The sequence below is a fragment of the Apium graveolens genome, chromosome 4 (assembly GCF_009905375.1).
Source record: "Apium graveolens cultivar Ventura chromosome 4, ASM990537v1, whole genome shotgun sequence".
In the NCBI taxonomy this organism is placed as follows: Eukaryota; Viridiplantae; Streptophyta; class Magnoliopsida; order Apiales; family Apiaceae; genus Apium; species Apium graveolens.
Window position 1 is genome coordinate 13808524 of NC_133650.1, and position 21452 is coordinate 13829975.

Consider the following 21452-nt stretch of genomic DNA (forward strand, 5'->3'; position numbering starts at 1 on the left):
TGTAAATTCTACTGTCCCTTTCTTTTTTTTTAATAATTGTTATTTGACTTTTATTCAGTTTAAAGTGTTTGTTTAAATAAAATAATTATTTTCAAAATTTTCCTTTTGCAAATTTTTGTAGAAGTTATATATTTTTTTTCAAAAAAAGTGAAAAATAATTATTTTAACATACTGTCGCATAAAAGTCAAATATAAAAAGACAGAATGAGGTTGATTAAATTAAATAATATTGAAGGATAACCAAAGGAACCAAAACCAAACTAAAAATTAAAGGATGTTTGGCTTATTATAATTCCTATTAGGACAGACAAGTTTGTATAATAAGTATATGAATATCGCATGGTAATCAAATATAAATGAACTTTTTCATTTCTTTTCGTTACATTCATACATGATTAAAATAGCTGTCTACTTAATAACATTTTAACTCCTTTCTTTCATCGCATACATATACATGATTAAAATTAGCTGTGTGCGTTTAACTCCCTCATATAGTTTTTCTTCCTCTTCTCAATTTGTTTCATTCTCCCACAGTTTCGCCCAAACAAACACAAGGAAGACATTCTCTCCTCCCCTAATAATTGTAAAATATTGAGAGACATTTACTCCCTCTGGCTCCCCGGGAAATTATGCATTTAGGGGAAGGAAAGCCTGCACACATTTTAACACTCCTTTATAACATATTTGCCTAAATTATTTATAAAAAAAATCTTCTTTATAAAAATTTGATATTTGAAGTTTAATACAGAAAAAAAAATTAAAAATAAATTATAAAAATATGTTTTTTATTCACCTTAAAATGCATATCAAACATTGAAAAAAAACGTATACAATTAAATGGACCGGAGGGAATAACTCTATTGCTGAGATCTGCTCTAAAATCAGTTTGAGGTTAATAATGATATATTGTATTGATCTGATGATGTACTTGTAGCAATAGTTTTAGGGAAATACGTGCACATCCTCGTGACATACACCCTTATCAAAATTAGGACCAAAATATCCTAATTCAATATGAAAATAGGTTGAAATTAACAGCTCCCTATTTTTATTATTAAATATTAATAAATTAACAACCAAGCTAAAGACCGGAGTATCAAAAAGATAATATGGTATGATAGCTTTCAGTTTCGTCCGGGACCCTTTTCGTTTGAGATGGTGATTCTCACCTTTTTGTTGTGAATTGTGACCTCAACCATGCTACTATGCACAGGAAAATGGTGTTTTACAATCCGCATATTGCACAACCATAATGCAAATGTACCTTTACCTGACTACAGTACTTTGACAACATAACTTGCATGGCAGGAAAATAAATATCTCTGCGGCTGTGCGCCAAGAGCATGAATACCAACATCGACAGAGCATTCAAGTCTACTACTGTGGAGAAGCTTATGACTTGAAAGGTGGTAAATCTGTTAACAAAAAAATTGTTACATCTACTAGGAAACAAAATAAATACAGGTATGAAGTTGAATTATTTTGACCAAATTAACACATTCAAAATACAAAGGGTGGTAAACAAGCTAGACCAGAAAAGCAACGGATTAAATAAAACTCTAGCCCAGGTACTATATGTAAACAAATCAAACCAAAAATGAAAATAAGCATAAGTTAGTTGCAAGTTGCATTTGTAAACCAAAAATAAAAATTAGCACAAGGTAGTTGCAACTTTGCAAATTTGCAATACAAGTGCTAAATAAGAATTTAGTTTTCATGAAATACAATGTATGAACTTTGCTACCAAAGATAAAAGTTACATTTCATGTTTCCAGTAGGATATAATTGTACAAAACGTTTACCACAAAGACTAGGAGGATTTGAGAGAAGGAGCCCAGGGGGCAAAAACCTGAACAAAAGAATAGGATAAGAAAGAAAAGGAATCAAAGTTTCATACAAACTCAACAAGTGAGAAGCACCCCTGGCAATTATGAATTGACATGTGTTACGAACATGCTATTCTTTCCTGTTGCTACCCATGATAGATTTTATACGAAATAATCACCACCAAGCCTAATTAGGAAAAAAATAATCACCAGCCTCCAAAAAACATGTGAAAAGCCTGACAGAACTAACATGTAGAAAATTTCCAAGGTTCCTATATCATTCATCATCTAAGCCACCACGGCGGTCATCCTATTAATCTGGCTCTTACTTGAGCCAAGCACAAATGAACAGAAGCGACCACCTGCTTATTACTGTCCAAATACTGAAAAAATCCATCATAATCACATCTTTCTACTTTCGTTTCTTTTTTTGCCAAGTCACGCCTTTCTTTCTTGATCATTTATAAATAAACAATCCATGTAACACGGTTCTATGGTCATTTCTAATACAAAGATTCAAAGAGTTGAAAAACATCATTAAATTCGAGTATCAGACATGAGGTATCATCGGAGAAGCCAACTTCCAGGTGATCCTAATATCCCCAAAAAAAAAAAGATTATGCTTTGTACTTCTCTACTTCCAATTACAAGTCAAACTGTATCTGGCATAAAAAGTTAAATTCGGAAGACTACATTTACTAATAAGCATGAGCACGTTTAGTCAAGCGCAGCCTTCAGTACTTCAATCTCAGCATCTCAGTTTTGTACTAAAGCATTATATGAGGTGCTAGCTAAAACATATAGTATATAAGTTTGAATCTGACTGGTGCCGTTTTTGAATAATGAAACCTCCAAATTCTATTGACTTGAAAGCAAACTTTATAGAGCTAATTAATACTAGTAAACTACACAAAATCCTACTAACACACGACAATGGTTCCCAAGAAAGTTTCCATAATTCAACCCAAACTAAACTTTGAAACTGTACATACAGCTTAACATATATTTCATTCATTATACCATCGAAGAACGTAGACCTTAAAGTTTTCAGCCCGTTACTAAATCAGAACTAGAAATTGACAGCACGGGAGGTCATTAACCAGATCCAAGTAAAGTTCAAACCTGACGGATGGCAAAAGCAAATGATCCACTTAATCTGCTTGTAGCTTTTACAAATTTTAAATACGGCTTCATTAATGTATCATGTCGTAGTAATCAAGGTTTCACCTTATAATCGAATACAAGATATTGTGATAACCAATCATATCCCTCGGAATTTGTATAAGTGGTAATGCCCATATATCCTCAATTATACTGCAATATGATCTAAAACTTTTCAATTTTACGATTGTAAATAAATCCAAATCTGTTTCCTCAAAGACATGAAAATTAGATCAACAATAGTCTGAACCCAAAGTTATTTCCCATAACAAAATTGGAGGAAAATAATGACTGTAACTTTCTAAACATCCCACAAGTAGGTATCCTCAAGCTCTTCCTATCGAGAATAAAAGGATCTAGTATCTACTAAACAGCCAACTTACATAGTGTCATAATCTATATTAAGATCCTCCCAGAGGTATAACCTAAACTACATAAGTTGACTCGGCTTATCTGGAAGTTGATTATAAGAACAAAGGAGAAAAAAAGAAAGATCGGTGGGTGAACCAAAGCAAGAGAAAACATAGCAATGTTGGAAACTAAATAAGAAAACAAAAGAAGGAAGAACATAATTTCAGCTTTCCTCCCTAGCAGCAAAGCACATTCCATCACTGAGAACAGTCTTCCTACACCTACTTCCACATATCAACCTGAAACAATGATGTAACATGGATTACAATAACATCACAGGGGGGAGTTAATGCGCACAGGACTCAATTTAGCAACAACTATTTTGGAAATCAAAAAACCATTTACCAAATGTCTCTAACTTAATAGTTATATCCTCCCCTATGTGGGCGAGGACCTCCATAAAAAGATGGCCGTATGTCTCCACGTCCACCAGTACACTGTAAAACAAACATAGCCCAGAATATGATGAGAGTTTCAAAATAAGTATTTAATTTTAATAAATCCATGAGTACATACATTTGGACCATAGTATTCAGGTGGATACCGACTGCTCCCAGATCCAAAAGTACCTATCGCCCAAAGAGAGATGCACAATGAAAAAAGTAAGCGAACAAGCAGTCAAGAAAGACTTCAACAATGAGGCCACTCACAACTTTTTTAATTATTCCAACCTCGAGGATGTGGCGCGGGAAATGGAACTGCAGGATCCGCGTAATCCAGTCGGGGACGAACCCTGCTAGGCTCCATGTAACGAGGATCACGGGCCTAACAACGAAAAAACTGAAGTTAATCAACAAGCAACCTAATTAGAAAATCTAATATACAACAACACTGTATAGCTTTCTCTATTACAATGCTAGGGATCCTAAATGATTTGCGAAATTAAGTTCTTGAAATAATGACATCAATCTCGTGGTTATGCATTAATTTACATCTATTGTCTAGAATATCAAAAATAATATTAGCTGCTTACTGTAAAATGTGGACGCTTAATCCCATGCGGTCTATCACTGTACATATATGGATCATCAAAACGCCTTTCCGGAAAAGGTCTGTCAAATTCTTCTGGGGGAAATGGTTGTCCCCCCCTATAGTGCATATGCGTCTCATGAGCTCTATCAATGCCACCATGCCTAGGCCTATCAAGGTTGAACCTTACTGGAAGTGTCCCTTCACCAGGTGCCACATGCGCACCCCTGGAAGAACCCCATCTTCCTCCTGCTACCAGAGTATATAATAAATTAGGCCAGCAATACACAAGTACATCCATGGTGCATGTGTTAACAACTTATCCCCAAGTTCTATTGGAAGAGTAAAGAAAAGACACAAAAGAATTTATAAGAAACAAAGAAGAAATTTAAATAAGAACTCCTTATTGTGTTCTGAATTTTGCGAGAAGTGAACATAAAGTTAGAACTAGGATACATGTAAGAAGTGAACATAAAGTTAGGATACAGATAGAATTACATAGTTGTGAAGGTGGAAAAGGGTTCTCGTAAAGTAATAAAACAATTTTAGGCTTCTTGTCGATTCTCTTTGAATAACTTCCCACTCTACGATGATATATTTGAGATCATAGTTATTTTTTTTTCTTCCTGAAAAACGGGAACACTCCTAAAAAAATTCAATTTTAATTATTTCTTCTCTCTCCTCTCCATACTTTGACTCGGGAGCACGCATGTGAATACAGATATATTTGAGAACAATTTGATAACCTTGTACAAAACCTTCTCTTCCTCGAAATGGCTCATCAAAGCTGCGATTATAGGGAAAACTCATTCCACTGGTTTGACCGCGACCATGGTTATAGAATCCCCTGCCACGTTGAACGTTGGTCCTATTGGAAGGATGTGCACCTCGTCCAGAGCCCCTTGCTACTAGCAGCAGACAATGTCATATTCAAGTGGAACAAAAAGAGAGTGAAAAAATTAAGTAGGTGAATAAAATATGATTTACCACTATGTGGAAGGGCTCCGCTACTAACATGACCAATCCGGAAACCACCACACATTTCACCCTTCACCGCTTGCGTTTTAGGTGAAGGATTTGAAAGCCTTGCTTTGACTTTAGCCTGTAATTATGACATATTTAAATTATTCTTTCTCGTACAACCATGATAAACATACGACATAATATACTGGACTATTTATTTGTGAACTACTGAACTTCCAAGATGTGCTTCTAACAGTACACTGCATTATCCGCTACTTCAAACCAATTACAATCAACAGTTAAGGCCAAGGAAATTAACATAACAATTATGATGTCAGTGAGAACTGAGAAGTAATTTCTACAAAGAATACCTTGGGAGTTCCCCTCACCAAACAATTATAATATAAAGAAGTCAATGAAAAGTAATTTCTACAAAGAATACCTTTGAGTTCCCATCGCCTATTTCTCTGGAGTTTATGTCATCAATGCAAGTAACTGCTGCCTCGTGGGTGCTAAAATCAACAAATCCAAAATCTTTCCTCTTGGAAGATGATATATTTCGCGCTAAAGTAATTTGTTCAATATCTCCGTAACCTTTAAATACCTTCCTGACATGGCTCTCATCCCAATGAGGAGGAAGTCCATCAACAAATACTGACTTCACCTGCGCCATCACCTCTGGGTCTGGCTCACGCAAAGGCTCGGCAAAAGCCACCTTTGCAGTTCTCTCAAGATGACCAAAAATGACATCAGGCTTCTGAAGTCGTTTATAAGCAAGCATTGCATCTCCATGGCAAGTGAACTCAACGAACGCAAACCCTCGACTCAGTCCCTCATGCTTAGGATCTAAGACAAGGGTGATAGTTTCAACACCATCAATTCCGTAATCCTTAAGTTTTTCTCTTATCTGTCATCAGATACATACAAATATAAGCTTAAGTGTGATATGTCAAACTATAAGCTATCATCAATTAATGTTGTACTTACAGCTTCCTTTGTCCATGTATTGCAGATGTTACCTAAGAACAATGTGTTATTGTCCTCGCAGGGTGCCGTGCCACATTGCTTTCCATTTATCTGCAATGGCCAAAGGTTAGAAATTTTACGTGTATTATATGTACAAGCAGAATGACACTTCTACAATGAGTTAATGAAGAGAACTATAAGCTTACAACAGGGTGCTTAATTTCTGCCAAAGCTTGCTTAGCTTGTTCTTTTGTTGCAAACTTCACAAATGCATAGCCCTTGTTCTTGCTACTAGAGGGATCCTTGTGTACTTGGACTTCAACTACCTCACCTACATGCTCAAACACCTTTCTCACATCCTCATCAACCGCATCTCTGTCCAAACCCCCTATAAAAATTTCAAGCTCTTTTTTTCTCCTGCGATCCTCAGCAAGAGCAGTTAACTGTACATCTTCCTCTTCTGACTTTTGGGATTTTTCTCCATGTTCCGTCACATTATCCTGCGCAAGCACTCCCTCTTTGAATTCCTCAGCAACTTCTTTACCTCCTTGCTCCATATTTTCATCCATGTGCTCTACATCTGCTCGCGCGGGGGTTTCATCTTCTTGCAACTCTACAGTGGCGATTTTCAGGATGTTAACCTGTTCACTTGTATTTGTCCCATCCTCAACAACATGTGTGTTCATTATCATATCATCCTCATGCTCCATACCTACTTCCTCGAAGGGCTCATCTTCTTTCAAGTCCCCAGTGGTGATATTGTCCCTGTGAACTGGTTCAGTTGTATCCATCCCATCCTTAACAACTTCTGCTTTCTCCGTAACTTCGTTTAATTCTAACATTACATCCTCGTGCTCCATATCTGCCTGTACAGAGAGCTCCTCTTCTTTTAACACTTTGGAGGTATTCTCCTCCATGTCAACTAGTTCAGCTGTAGCTTTGACACTACCCTCGACAATTTCTGTTTTCCCTGTAACTTCCTTTGCCTCCATGTACTCCTTGCTTGTAACGGATGTATTAATGTCTTTCATAACAGTGGGATCTGCCTCTGTAGCAATTGCATCATTTTGCATTTGAGAAATCCTTGTCTCTTCAACAGAAGGATTTGGTTCAGCAGCTACTTCTTCCATGTCATCCTTCGAGGATTCTTCAACAAGCACAACAGCAGGTTCTGTCAGTTTGCATTCTTCTGCATCTACAAGAACTGATTCTTTGTTCTCATTGGTCGTCTCCTCAACTTCCTCTGTTCTCGGGGATTGTCCTACAAGCTCCACAGGGGTTTTCTTCTCTTCAGGTTCTTCCACATTCACAGGAATCACCTCTTTGTTTTCATCCGCTTCTTCCACATTAACAGAGGTCACCTCTATATTTTTCGCAGGTTCTTCATTCATAGAGTCTGCACCCTCCTTCTCCTCCTCCTTTGACAGTTCTTCTTTCTCATCATCCCCTGGTTTAGAAGTCTCAAGAGAAGAACTTTTAGCCGAAGCTGGTGTTTTCTTCCTTACAACCTTTCTTTTAGCCACTCTAGTAACTTTCTTTCCAGAAACAGGCGTCTTCTCTACAGTCTCATCAACCGCTAAAGTCTTTGCTTCCTCAACTACACATTACAAACCAAAAAAATACATCACAAACACTTTACACAGCTCATCCTCAAAAAATTAATCTATTTTTATTTAGCTAAATAAGTTACAAAAAATTATAAAATTACAAACAAACTCCTTCTGGACTTAAAGCCTCGAACACGACGAAAGATACCATCGGACTACAATACTAGGGAACATAAATAACCATCTATACATGTACTATATCAAGATTACCACTAATTACTAAAGCTACACTCCAATTTTAAATGCCTATAAAAATATCACTTTTTGCACAATCTAATAAATATCAAATTTATGCATCAAATCAATCCAAGATCACAATTTTATTAATCAATTAAACATCTGCCACCACACAATTAAAATCAATTTTAAAAAATCGCAATAAATTTTTAAATTTACAACAAAATCGAATTTACCAGCTGTGGTTACATCTTGAATCTCTTTATTCTTCGCCTCAATTGCTCTTGTACGCCTTGTTCCCGAAGATTTGGGCGTCGCCGACGATTCAGCGGGAGTCTCCGGCGGTTTCTGCGGCGTTTTAACGGCGGATTTTCTGGTTGCCGGCGGCGATTTAACGACGGGAGCTGGCTTGGGTTTACTGGCGTTCCGAGTTCTCATGATTAATTTACGCCGGAAAAAGAGACGGTGTATAAATAGATGGCCGGAGTTTTGACGGAAATGTAAAGACGGCTGATTGATTGGATTTTGAGAGTGCAGGTGCACAGCTTTGGTTTGGGGGCTTGTTTAAGGATTTGTTTAATGGAAGGGAAGTTATGGCAAGTGTAACTGCCTACACGTGTACGTTAATTTCTATTTTCGGCCGTTTGTGTGGCATTTTTTATAAAAAAAAATTTACGAAAAATATTAATGATTCTGAAATTTATTTTAACAAAATATTAAAATATTATTCTTTTAGATTTTAACTAGCTCTAGAGAACATGCACGGGCATATTATAATCTCAGCTATTATAACTTTAAAAAGAATGGTATTTTTACCTCTTTTAATTGTCTTTACAAAAATACCATATTTTTTTTTTCCTAAATAAAAATACCATATTTAACATTAGATGACCAATTATATCCTTCCAATAAGCTTTTATCAAATGCGTAATAAAAAAAGGTTTATCAAACCTTATTGATGTAAGCGTTAAACCTAATTTAATAATTTTTAATATTTTATGGTTCAATAATTTCTCTTTCGATTTTTATAAATATTTAAAAAATAAATAAATAAATAAATAACACAACGATTTAGGATTTAAAGTTTAGGGGCCCTAAACTCTAGAGCCTAAACCCTAATTTAATCTATAAAAAGGCCCTAAACCCTGGTAATCATACTCTAATTTTAATTTTGGCACCTAATTAAAAAACATTAATATTTTAGGGTTGAACAATTCTTAATTTGGATTTTTAAAAATATTAAAAATCTTAGGAAATAAAATTTAATTTAATTTTGAAACTTAATTAAAAGTTTTTAATATTTTAGGGTTTAATAAATATTTATTTATGTTTTAAAAATATTAAAAACTATAAATATAATGCGCATATGAGATATGCATATTAAATTACCCCATCTGCCGATGCATTGGCGCATTAGACTCTGTTACCTATCTTTTACATGCGTAACTTGGACTTTTTATTAAAAAATAAAAATTAGATATAATATGTATTTGTCAAATGCGTAACAGGTGTTACCTGTGTGTTCGGAATGCGTAATAGGAGGGTAGAAATGGCCAACTTTCGCTAGCGCCGCTATTTTTGTCTATATCCTACAAAAAAGGGGTACTTATGTCCTTCACCCCTAATATTTGTATGCATGTTTTTAAATGAAATAAATGTCATATTGTGAGGAGTTATTTCTATTTGGGTATATTGACCTCTATCGTGTGAATGAGTTTATTCAGTCTGTACACTTTATAAGTCGTACAAGTCACGTACATTTTCTAAAATCATGTGCGTTAATAAATTATGTTCATGTTAGAAATATATATTATATTATGTTGTGAAATGAAGTACTTTTCAATTTTATATCGGACAACTAATAGATAATATTCATAAAATAATGTATTTAGAAGTATTTTGGACTTTTGAATTTTACGATTGCTGCCATTGGGAATGAATATTCATTCACGTTGTTCGATTAAGAAGAAAATTGAGTTCATTTTTGTAAGTTACCTTATTTTTTATGTTGGGTTTGCAATATCTGTGGAAGCAATTGTTGTACTCGAAAATTGATATGGGACTCATAACAAAAATTGTTATTATTATTAAAAATTGTTATTATTATTGGGCTAAAATAATTGGATCCGAAAATAAAGTTGAACTTTTATACCGGTATATCGACCATGTATCGTTATGTTGACGAAGACCTCATTAGCTGACACGTGGGGATATATCAATCAGAGGAGTTGTGCCATTATATTATCAGGTGCAGCGGGTTGCCTACCCATCAACAGTAGGGTAGTCATGCTCCTGTTGACGGAGGAATCTGGTAATAACAAAGTTTGGGGTTTCTCGCCGGAATCAAGATCTGTGACACTGGTTCTTCGCCGGAAAATGCGGTGTGCAGTGGTTGTGTGTTAATTGGTGGCTGAGATTGATTAGGGTAAGTTGTGGCTCCTTATCAGCTCTCAACTTCTTACCCTCTCAATGTGCCTACGTACCCTTTATATAGGGATCAAGCCTGACGTAGTTCTTGGGGAATAAGAAATATAATGGGTTTAGACTTCTCATTCCTAGACCCGGTAAAAGTTGTTCCAGAATCCATCTTCCGCTAGATTTAAGAATGTCCAACTATGATGCCCAAATGCAAAGGCCCAAGGCTCGCTCGCAATCGTAAGACTTCACGGATAGTGCATCTCCCTGCACAAGGATAATACCCCGCTACAGCTATCTCCCTTAACTTACGAACGCGGGTATAGCCACAGTTCACCCTAAATGCCAAATGCGTCTATGTCCCTAGAATGAGGATAACCCAGCAGATAGCAGGACAGGTGATCTCAAGCTCTTGGGTGCAAAGTGCAGAATGACTCCAAAATTCTCCAACGAGGACACCCGTTAAATGCAAGAACAGAGCTCCCAAAGCACACACCAATATTAACCCCACATCTCCAACGAGGACACCCGTTGAATGTAGGAGGCGGCTTTACATCATCAGGCATACCCCTGAAGGCCTTCAAACTTTTCATGGACATCCCCCTCCTTGACCGACTCAAGTAGGGAATTCTTTAAAAATTACCTACAACAAATATGTTAGTAAAAATAACCTCCATTGATCTCTCCATGTTTGCCTTATTATGGGTTTGTCTTTGTTTGCTTTGTCCTAGATGTGGACAAGCTTAATCATCCCAATTAATCCAAATCCATGAATCTTCCAAGGACAGGACGTGTCCTCATCCTATAGAATGCACACATTCCTGTTGTATTGTAACTTCAGCATGTAGATAATTCATTTACTATACTTCATTCCATTTATAGCACATCCTACTACCTTGGCGCGTCCTCACTTAGCGGATGTCTTCACTCCTCTCTACATAGTAATTTGTTGAGTGGAATATATGTCATCTTATAATGCTCCGTAAAGTTTTGAATTGGTGTTTTGTACTCAAGTTGTTGGTGGTTTTAATGTATTTTTATAGTATTTTGCATTCCAGGCATTTAACAGGAATTCAGGTGAACTAGCATTGTTTTAATGCTAATATGGTGTTAGGATGGTGTCAAAAAGATTGCTCATGAAAAGACCAACTCAAACCGACAAGAAAAGAAGAATTCAGAATTTTCTCCAGAGAGACAGCGCGCCCGCGCTGTAGTAGCGCGCGGCCGCGCCAGGATTGCAGAAGTGCAGCGCGCCCCCGCTGGTGAAGCACGCGGCCGCGCCGGGTCAAATTCCAGGAATCTTGTTTCTACTCTGATTTTGATCCGAAAGAGTTCTATTCTGTATGGGCTGCTATATAAACATAACTTATGATCATTTTTCATAACAAGACGTACCAGAGCTTAAGGAGAAGGCGTAAGAAGACCATAAAGTACAATTCAACCAAGGTGTTAGTCGCTAAACACGCGCTAATAATTCACGCAAGTATACGCGTTCGCAAGTTGTATAAGATATAAATAAGATTTGATCCCATAGAGACTGGCTTTGGTTAACTAATTAATTTATGCACTTAAGCAATAATGTATGGTTATTATTCAATGTTAAGACGATAACAAATTGAGGTTGTTTATAACTAAGAATTAAACTAACAATTATAACTAAGAGAGTAAAGAGGGTTGTATATTATATGAGACAAACATGGGATTCTAACTTCATTAAATACTTCATTCAATAGCCTTATTGTTCTTAACCTTAGCATGCAATGGTGATGACACTAATCAGATAATATAAAACTGATAAATGGTAACTTTCGTTGCACGAATACCATATAACCAGACATCCACAAAAGAGATAGAAGCTGAATAGACACCAATTATATTGAGACCCTATATGTATATAGAATTTGACAACATAACGGTTTAAGCACAAGTTATCTATCTTGATTACATAGGGCAAGTAGGATGGTTAAAATTACCCACGCATCATGCATAACAAATACTTGAACCTACGCTAGCATGGCAAGTTCTAAACCCTTAAATTCACTTTCATTTCATTAAGAATTAACACACTATCTTATAAGTCTGCGACGCTCATAAGACAAATAAGCACAACCAATACTAGGTTATCATACAATCACCACACGCTAAGGCATCGAAACAAATTAACTAAAGAAATCCATAAATAAATCCATTAGAACCCCACGATAACGATTAGCCCATAATCGGACTCATCATCAACGTGGGTTCCGATAAAAGCATGGTATAATGAACGTAGTCTTTATAATGAATAATCAAACAAATTTAACACAAGAGTATCGGTTCAGCAAAACAAGAAACGAGCATCCAAGATTACAACTCAAAACAAAGATTCACAAGAATAAACGAGATCGTCTTTGCCTTTGTTGAATTGTGCTATAGGTCTCTTGCCGTCTTCTCCTTAGCTCTAATATGTATCCCTTGAAAACGTCCTTTATTTGAATATATATAGCAGCCCCACGCAATCCAGAAGTCCTCCAAGTATAATTATAATAGAATCAGGATTCTTTGAATTCGCACTAGCGCGGGCGCACGCTATCACAGCGCGGGCGCGCTGCCTTTCTGACATCCTGGCGTGGCCGTACGCTTGACCAGCGCGGGCGCGCCGTACCTCTGGAAAAAAACTTCAGATTTCTGATTTTCTTTGCTGCTTTGAGTCGGCTTTCCACGAGCTTTTAATCCAACACCACCTTGACACCAAATTAGCACCAAAACAATGCTAATTCACCTGATTACCTAGATAATGTCTGAAATGTAAAAACACTAGAAACACGTTAAAATACTTAACAACTTGAGTACAAACGCATCAATTCAAAGCTTAATAGAGCATTATAAATTATCATAAATGTCACTCAACATACCCCGAAACTTGAATCGATGCTTGTCCTCAAGAATAAACAGACTCAAAAAACAAGAAACAAAAATGCATGAATGCAACTACTATGAATGCAACGATCCCAATAGAATAACTAAACCAATCAACGAGCAACATCTCAACAAATGCAGTTATTCGCATAAAGATCAATCAAATCATACAAATCAATTTACACACTAGAGACGTGTGTGTGTGTGTGTGCAAATGCTTACAGAACTATCGCAACTAGATCAATAATCATGACTCACTACTCAACAAGGCAATCACAAGGTTATAAATAAAATAAAAAGATAGACTCAAAATAACTTATAACACTTCAATTCTTATATTGGAGTTTTATATGGATTCATGTTTTTATTCAAACAAAACAACACATATATGTTTATTTGATCGTGCAATGAGTGAGGTCCACAAAAGACTTATATAATAGTCCCATGTAGCGCGCGTTAGGTTAGCGGATCCCAGACTATAAAAGCCTTAGGTCACTAGGCACAAAGTCCCCCAAGAACTTAATAACTCGAGTACTAAAAAGCCCACTCGTGATCAATTATACATAACATTTATTCTTTTTTTTTCTTTTTTCTTTTTTTTCTTTTTTAATTTTTTTTCTTTTCTCTTGTTTTTTTCTTTCCAATTTCTGAACGAGTGCGTTTCGCTCCATCTCGTTCAACCCTAGACTACTCATATAAATATGAGCCGGCTACTAACCATTTGACACCTAGCCACAACAACTAGCAATGAAATCCATTTTTTCTCCAATTTCTAAAAATCCATGTTATTTTATTATTAAGAGAATATCCTAAATTTTAAATATAAACAAGCGATTAAACCTCGACAAAAAAACAAACCATGATCATGATCTAGCACTTAAGCAACCTATAAGACTTAGTGAAATAAAAGTGTCTCTAGCATGCAAATTAATTTGATAAGACTTAACATCACTGAATACGACATCACTATACTAGCATCAATATCACAAATTAATCAAAAAAATCATCTAAGGGATCATGTTATAACGCAAATGCATGAACTATATGAACAAACTAACATAAAAACTACCAAAAAAAACTACATGGCAAAATATGTACTATATGAACTAAATTATCATGAATACGCAAACTATATGTGACACACATAAAACATATTCCTTCAACTACTACCCCCAAACTTAAAATATTCACTGTCCTCAGTAAAGGTAATAGTAAGGAATTCAGGCATACCTAATCAAAATCAGGCTCCTCACCCTCAACGGGTGGAGTGTCAGGTGTGTCCGGAGGTGGATACACGGAATTCTCACCAAAAACTGGCCACTGGATGTTAACACCGGTGGCTCGAAAAGTTGTCCCCAATGCCTAGGTGAGATCACGTGCAAACCTGCTATGAATGTCATGCATCGCATCCATCCTCCTAGCCAGACGCATGTACTGTATCATGCTCTTCTTTGATTGTTCCTGTAACTGAGACGACTCTATTTTCTCACCCAACTGAGCTCTCCAACCCGCTTCACGGGCTTTCTTTGAACCACCAGCATAATACTGATCAGCTAGACGCTTGCCCGGAAGCATATCAAACGAATAACCAAGCCTCTTAGGATCGGGCTTACCACCATACCACTCTACCATGTGTAATATAATTGGACTATCAATGGCAGAACTAGGGAGCTAAAGATGCTCATATGCGGCCCAACGAACACGAACTACCGTACACAACCTCGTAACTATGGACGCATAGGGTATAGAACCCGTAGTGTTCCCTCTCAAAAATCTCAGAATACCATGGTGAATAATCCTACTAATGTCCACATAATCACCCTTCAGAATACCCCACAATAAGCGTGCTCGCTCCACAGTAACCTCATGTATATGAGACGATGTCATGATATTAGCACAAATAAAGGCATTTCAAGCACGGGCAAATCTGTTCATACAAGAAGCAGGGAATGTGGCATAATCAGTTGTGCCCCTCTTGAATGTCCAATGAGTCTTAGGTACACATAGAGTAGCAACAATCTTATCCAAGTCAAAATCCTCCAGAGTCTTATCATTCCAAATGTCCTGACCGGGCTTTTTCACGGGTTGATTAATTACCCTCCTTATCGCTCCTGCACTATACTCCACCTTCATCCCCCTAACCACCGTGAAACCATTCTTCTCTACCTTTGCATTAGCATAGAACTCCCGAACAACACGCATGGGTACAACAACGGGCTCCTCACAAAAAGAAACCCAGTCCATCTCCTGAATCATCTCCAATAGCTTAACATCCTTCCCTGATGGAAGAAAACCTGGCTTATTGATGATCGGCTTCGAAAGAAGCCTCGTATAGTCCGCTTCAGCCTCGAGAGTAGAGAACCTCGGCCTTACACCACCCACACTTGAAGAATCGGTGGTGCTGCTGCTTACTTGTGTTCTTTGTCTCTTGGGTGCCATTGGAATTGAGTAGAGAGAATAAGAATTGTGCTTGAGAGAGAATTTGTCTTTGAGAATTTGTGAAGTGGTGAAGAAGTTTGTGTATGAGGTGTATGTATATATAGGTGGTGAAAAGAGAATTATATATGGAATAGAAGTGGGCTTCGATTATGGGAATAATGGGAGTAATGGGTTTGATTTGGAGAGGGAAATTTGGGATGTGTGGAGTAAAATTCGGTTGGGAATTGATTTTGTAGCAAAAATCCCGATTTTCCCCTTAAAATTTCCTTTTTATTTTTTTCTGAGTCGGGACCCCAGCGCGGGCGCGCGCTACTTCTGTCAAACCGGCATGGCCGCACGCTGGAACATCGCGCGTGCGCCATGTTTCTGTGTTTTCAGCGCGGTCGCGCGCTAGGACAGCGCGGGCGCGCCAGGCTTCTGTTGTTAGTCCTAAATTTTTTTTCGTTTTTTGATTTTTTTGTGATTTTCTCTTTTCTTCTTGCTTCCTCTACTTACTAATGTACAACAAACTTGGGTTGCCTCCCAAGAAGCGCTTGTTTTATGTCGTTAGCTTGACGTAGAACTCGAGATCAAACGGAGAATAAAACGGCACTAACCACCTCGCGGTTTCTCATGTCACCATAATAATGCTTCAACCTCTGACCATTTACCTTGAATGCTTGGCCTGGATCATTCTAAAAAATTTCCACCGCTCCATGTAGAAACATAGTTTTGACAATAAACAGCCTTGAGCATCTTGACTTCAACTTTCCAGGAAAAAGACGGAGGCGAGAGTTAAACAAAAGAACTTGTTTCCCCGCACAGATGATTTGAGCACTAGACCCCGGTCGTGCCACCTCTTGACTTTCTCCTTATACATTTTGTTGTTCTCAAAAGCTTGAAGTCGAAATTCGTCGAGCTCATTCAATTGAAGCATCCTCTTCTTTTCAGCTGCATCTGAATCCATAATCAATTTCTTCAAAGCCCAACGCTTTATGCTCCAGCTCCACCAGCAAATGACGCCCCTTACCATAAACCAACTAATACGGTGACATCCCTAGCGGAGTCTTGTATATTGTTTGATATGCCCAAACAACTTCATGAAGCTTCAAAGACCAATCCTTCCTCGATGGACACACAACTTTCTCTAAAATGTGCTTGATCTCCCTATAAGATACCTCGGCTTGACCATTCGTTTGAGGATGATAAGCTGTAGCAATGCGATGATTCACATTATACCTTTGCATCATAGTAGTGAACTTGCGGTTACAGAAATGCGACCCCTCATCACTAATTATGACTCTTGGAGTTCCAAATCTTGTGAACATCTTCTTATGAAGAAAATTAAGCACCACTTTCACATCGTTCATTGGCAACATCTTAACTTTAACCCATTTTGACACATAATCAACCGCCAACAAGATATACTAATTGTTACAGGATGAGATAAATGGCCCCATGAAGTTAATTCCCCAAACATCGAAGACCTCAACCTCGAGAAGCATATTAGGAGGCATCTCATCCCTCTTAGACATATTACCCACACGTTGACATCGATCACATTTCAAAACGAACTAGTGAGCATCTTTAAACAAGGTTGGCCAAAAGAAACCTGCTTGCAGAATACGAGTTGCTATCTTTTCTCCACCATAATATCCTCCATAAGCCATTGAGTGGAAATCTCGCAAGATCCCCCCCAGTTTCATTGTAAGGAATACATCTCCTGATGATTTGGTCAGCTCCTTGGCGAAAAAGAAACGGCTCATCCCACATATACCACTTCACTTCATGTAGAAACTTCTTCCTTTGAGCATAAGATAAGTCGGGAGGCATGATATTACTCACAAGGTAGTTCACAATGTCTGCAAACCACGATTCTTCTTCTTGCAGTCCAAACAGCTGCTCATCGGGAAAATACTCATTTATCAATGTCTTATCCAATGAAGTAGAATTAGGGTTCTCTAAACGCGAGAGATGATCAGCGACTTGATTTTCAGACCCCTTTCTGTCCTTGATCTCTAGTTCAAATTCTTGAAGCAAAAGAACCCACATAATAAATCTAGGCTTCGAGTCCTTCTTTGAGACGAGATAACGAATTGCAGCATGATCAATGAAAACTGTCACCTTAGTCCCAAGTAGATAAGATCAAAATTTCTCAAAACCATAGACAATAGCCAAAAGTTCTTTCTCCGTAGTAGTATAATTCACTTGAGCACCATTTAGGGTCTTGCTAGTGTAGTAGACCACATGAAATATGTAGTTCTTCCTCTGCCCAAGAACTGCTCCAACTGCATAGTCACTTGCATCGTACATCATCTCAAAAAGTTCATTCCAATCAGGTGCAGTTATGATAGGTGCCGTGATTAACTCTTCTTCAATGTTTTAAAAGCTGCAAGGCACTCGTCATTGAACTTGAAAGGGACGTCTTTCTCTAGCAAACTACACAATGGCTTCGAAATCTTAGAGAAGTCTTTGATGAAACGCCTATAGAAAAAACCGCATGACCAAGAAAACTGCGAATTCCCTTAACAGAAATAGGAGGAGGAAGATTTTCAATGACCTCCACCTTGGCTTTGTCCACCTCAAGACCCTTAATAGAAACCTTGTGCCCAACAATAATGCCCTGTCGCACCATAAAGTGACATTTCTCCCAATTGAGAACCAAGTTGGTCTCCACACACCTCTTGAGAACGTGTCCAAGATTTTGCAAGCATTCATCAAAAGAATCGCCAAATACAGAGAAGTCGTCCATGAACACCTCCACATTCTGGCCAATCATATCAGAAAAATGGCCATCATACATCTTTGAAATATGGCTGGTGCACCACACATACCAAAAGAAACTCGTCTGAAGGGGAAAGTACCAAATAGAAAAGTGAAGGTAGTCTTCTCCTGATCTTCTGGAGCGATACAAATCTGATTGTAACCCGAATAGCCATCCAGAAGACAATAGTACTCATGACCAGCCAATCTATCAAGCATCTGGTCAATGAAGGGCAAAGGGAAGTGATCCTTCCTAGTGGCCTTGTTCAGCTTCCTGTAGTACATACAAACTCTCCACCCCATGACTGTTCTTGTGAGAATAAGCTCATTCTTCTAATTTTCTACCATAGTAATTCCACCTTCCTTTGGCACACATTGAACAGGGCTTACCCATGAACTGTCAAAAATAGGATAAATGATCTCTGGATCTAGCCACTTAAGAATTTCTTTCTTCACTATTGATCGGATTAAGTCTTCTTTGCTGATCAACCGTAGGCTTGCTACCTTCCTCTAGCAGAATTCTATGCATGCAATAAGAAGGGCTGATTCCCTTGATATCTTCTATAGTCCAACCAATTGCCAATTTGAACTCTCTTAGAAGCCTCAGGAGCTTTTCCTCGTCACTACTTGAAAGGTCAGATGTAATAATCACAGGCAAAGTAGATGCATCACCTAAAAATGCATACCTCAAATGCTCAGGTAAAGGCTTAAGCTCAAGAGTGGGAGCTTCCTCAATAGATGGCTTGAGGCATTTAGGAGCTTTTTTCAATTCCTCCATTCCAAGAGATTCAAAAGGCATATAAATCTTCCTCTTCCAAGGAGAAGCATTCAAATATTGTAATTATTCTTCACCTTCGTCATCTTCACTATCTGAATTTCCCAATAAGGCTTTTTATAAGGCATCGTACCTTAGCAATTGATCAAGTTCTGAAGTAACCACAGAATCGGCCAACTCCACCTTTAAGCACTCCTCATTTTCCGTAGGAAATTTCATAGCATTGAACACATTAAAGGTTACATCCTGATCCATCACTCGTATTGTGAGCTCATCCTTTTGCACATCTATCAAGGTTCGGTCGGTCGCCAAGAAAGGTGTTCCAAAGATTATGGGAATCTTCTTATCCTCCTCGAAATCAAGAATGACGAAATCAGCAGGGAATATGAGTTTATCAACCTTGACCAAGACATCCTCAAAAATACCTCGCGGATATGTAATAGAACGGTCGGCCAATTGTAAAGTCATATAAGTTAGTTTTGGATCTGGTAAGTCCAACTGCTTGAAGATTGACAAAGGCATTAGATTGATGCTAGCTCCCAAGTCACATAGGCATGTGTCAAAAGATATTTTTCCAATAGTAGACGGAATAATAAAGCTTCCTGGATCTTTAAGCTTCGGAGGCAACTTCTGTTGCAGCACAACACTGCATTCCTCTGTGAGAGTGACTGTCTCCAAATCATATAGTTTCACTTTCCGGGGGAGAATACCTTTCATAAACTTTGCGTAACTAGGCATCTGCTCAAGAGCCTCAGCGAAAGGTATGTTGATATGAAGTTTCTTGAACACCTCCAGAAACTTCTCAAATTTCTTGTCCAGCTTTTTCTCATGCAGCCGCTTAGGAAAAGGTGGTGGAGGATGGATTTGTTTCTCCCCTGTATTACCCTCAGGAGGAGTGTGCTCAACAGTAGTCTTCCTTGGTTCCACTTCTACTTCCTGCTGCTCTACTTCTTTCCAGCCCCAGCTTCTTCAGTCAACACTTGAGTTTGTTTGGGATTCGCAACCTTTCCAGACCTCAAAGTGATTGCCTTTACCTGCTCCTTAGCTTCCTTCCTTTCTGGAACTTCAGTGTCACTAGGTAATGTACCAGGTTGATGATTTAGCAAGGCATTGGCAATTTGCCCAATTTGATTTTCCAAGGTCTTGATAGAAATAGCTTGACTCTTGCTCATAAGCTTCAACTCTTCTAATTCAGAGTTTTCATTAGCTTGTTGAAGCTGAAGTTGTTGTCTTGGTGCATATTACGGTTGCTGAAAACCAGGGGGGTTGTACTGATTAGCTGGATATTGCTAATAAGGCTTTTGAACCGCATTCTGAGCGTTGCTCCAACTGAAATTAGGATGATTGCGGATGATAAGTGGCTGGCACAGGCTGCTGCGAACGCTGAAAGTTGCTCATAAACTGAGCTGATTTACTAGAAATTGTGCACTGATCAGTCTCATGGGCACCAGCACAAAGCTCACAGTCACTAGCGATTTGATTAACTCCATAATTAACCAAAATGTCCACCTTCATCGTCAAAGCCTTAAGTTGTGCAGATATAGCAGTTGCTGCATCCAACTCCAGAATTCCTGCAATTTTTCCCTGAGTCAGTCTCTGGGAAGGATTCTGGTACTCATTAGCAGCCATTAGTTCAATCAATTCATAAGCTCCATCGTAGCTCTTAGCCCACAAGGCTCCCCCTGATGCTGCATCGAGCATGGGTCTAGAAGTAGCACCCAATCCATTGTAAAAATAGTTAATAATCATCCAATCAGGCATGCCATGATGTGGGCACTTCCTTAGCATCTCCTTATATCGATCCCAAGCCTCACATAGAGATTCTCCAGTTTGCTGGGCAAACTGCAGTCTTCGTCATAGGGAATAAATTTAATGAGAAACTTTTGAGCAAGATCTTCCCAAGTGGTGATAGACCCTGCTGGTAGAGAATGTAACCAATACTCAGTTTATCCCTCAGAGAGAATGGGAAGAGTCCCAGCTTGATAGCATCTTCAGTCACATCATTGAACTTAAAAGTATCGCAGATCTCGATGAAATCCCTGATGTGCATGTTGGGGTCTTCAGTAGGAGAACCCCCAAACTGAACTGAGTTCTGTATCATCT

The 21452-nt window shown here is 38.0% G+C and overlaps 1 protein-coding gene and 1 non-coding gene across 5 annotated transcripts; one reads left to right on the forward strand and one right to left on the reverse strand.

Annotated features, from left to right (window-relative positions):
- Positions 1-1630: 1630 nt before the first annotated feature.
- On the reverse strand, positions 1631-8670 carry LOC141717779 (uncharacterized). Of its 4 annotated transcripts, none has more exons than XM_074519980.1 (11): positions 8317-8670; positions 6503-7893; positions 6318-6407; positions 5773-6237; positions 5355-5469; positions 5126-5275; positions 4372-4616; positions 4070-4163; positions 3915-3967; positions 3744-3835; positions 1631-3637 (listed from the first exon to the last, which is right to left on the reverse strand). In XM_074519980.1, the coding sequence occupies exons 1-10, from the start codon at positions 8516-8518 to the stop codon at positions 3758-3760; spliced, it is 2883 nt and encodes a 960-aa protein (XP_074376081.1). In that variant the 5' UTR covers positions 8519-8670; the 3' UTR covers positions 1631-3637; positions 3744-3757. The 4 variants fall into 4 exon arrangements, with proteins under 4 accessions (XP_074376081.1, XP_074376078.1, XP_074376080.1 ...); XM_074519977.1 differs by having other exon boundaries at positions 4372-4619; positions 5114-5275; XM_074519979.1 differs by having other exon boundaries at positions 4372-4619; positions 5114-5272; positions 8317-8669.
- Positions 8671-21108: 12438 nt separating this feature from the next.
- On the forward strand, positions 21109-21214 carry LOC141722678 (small nucleolar RNA R71). Its single transcript, XR_012575685.1, has one exon. It is a non-coding gene; the product is annotated as a small nucleolar RNA R71 (small nucleolar RNA).
- The last annotated feature ends 238 nt before the right edge of the window (positions 21215-21452 follow it).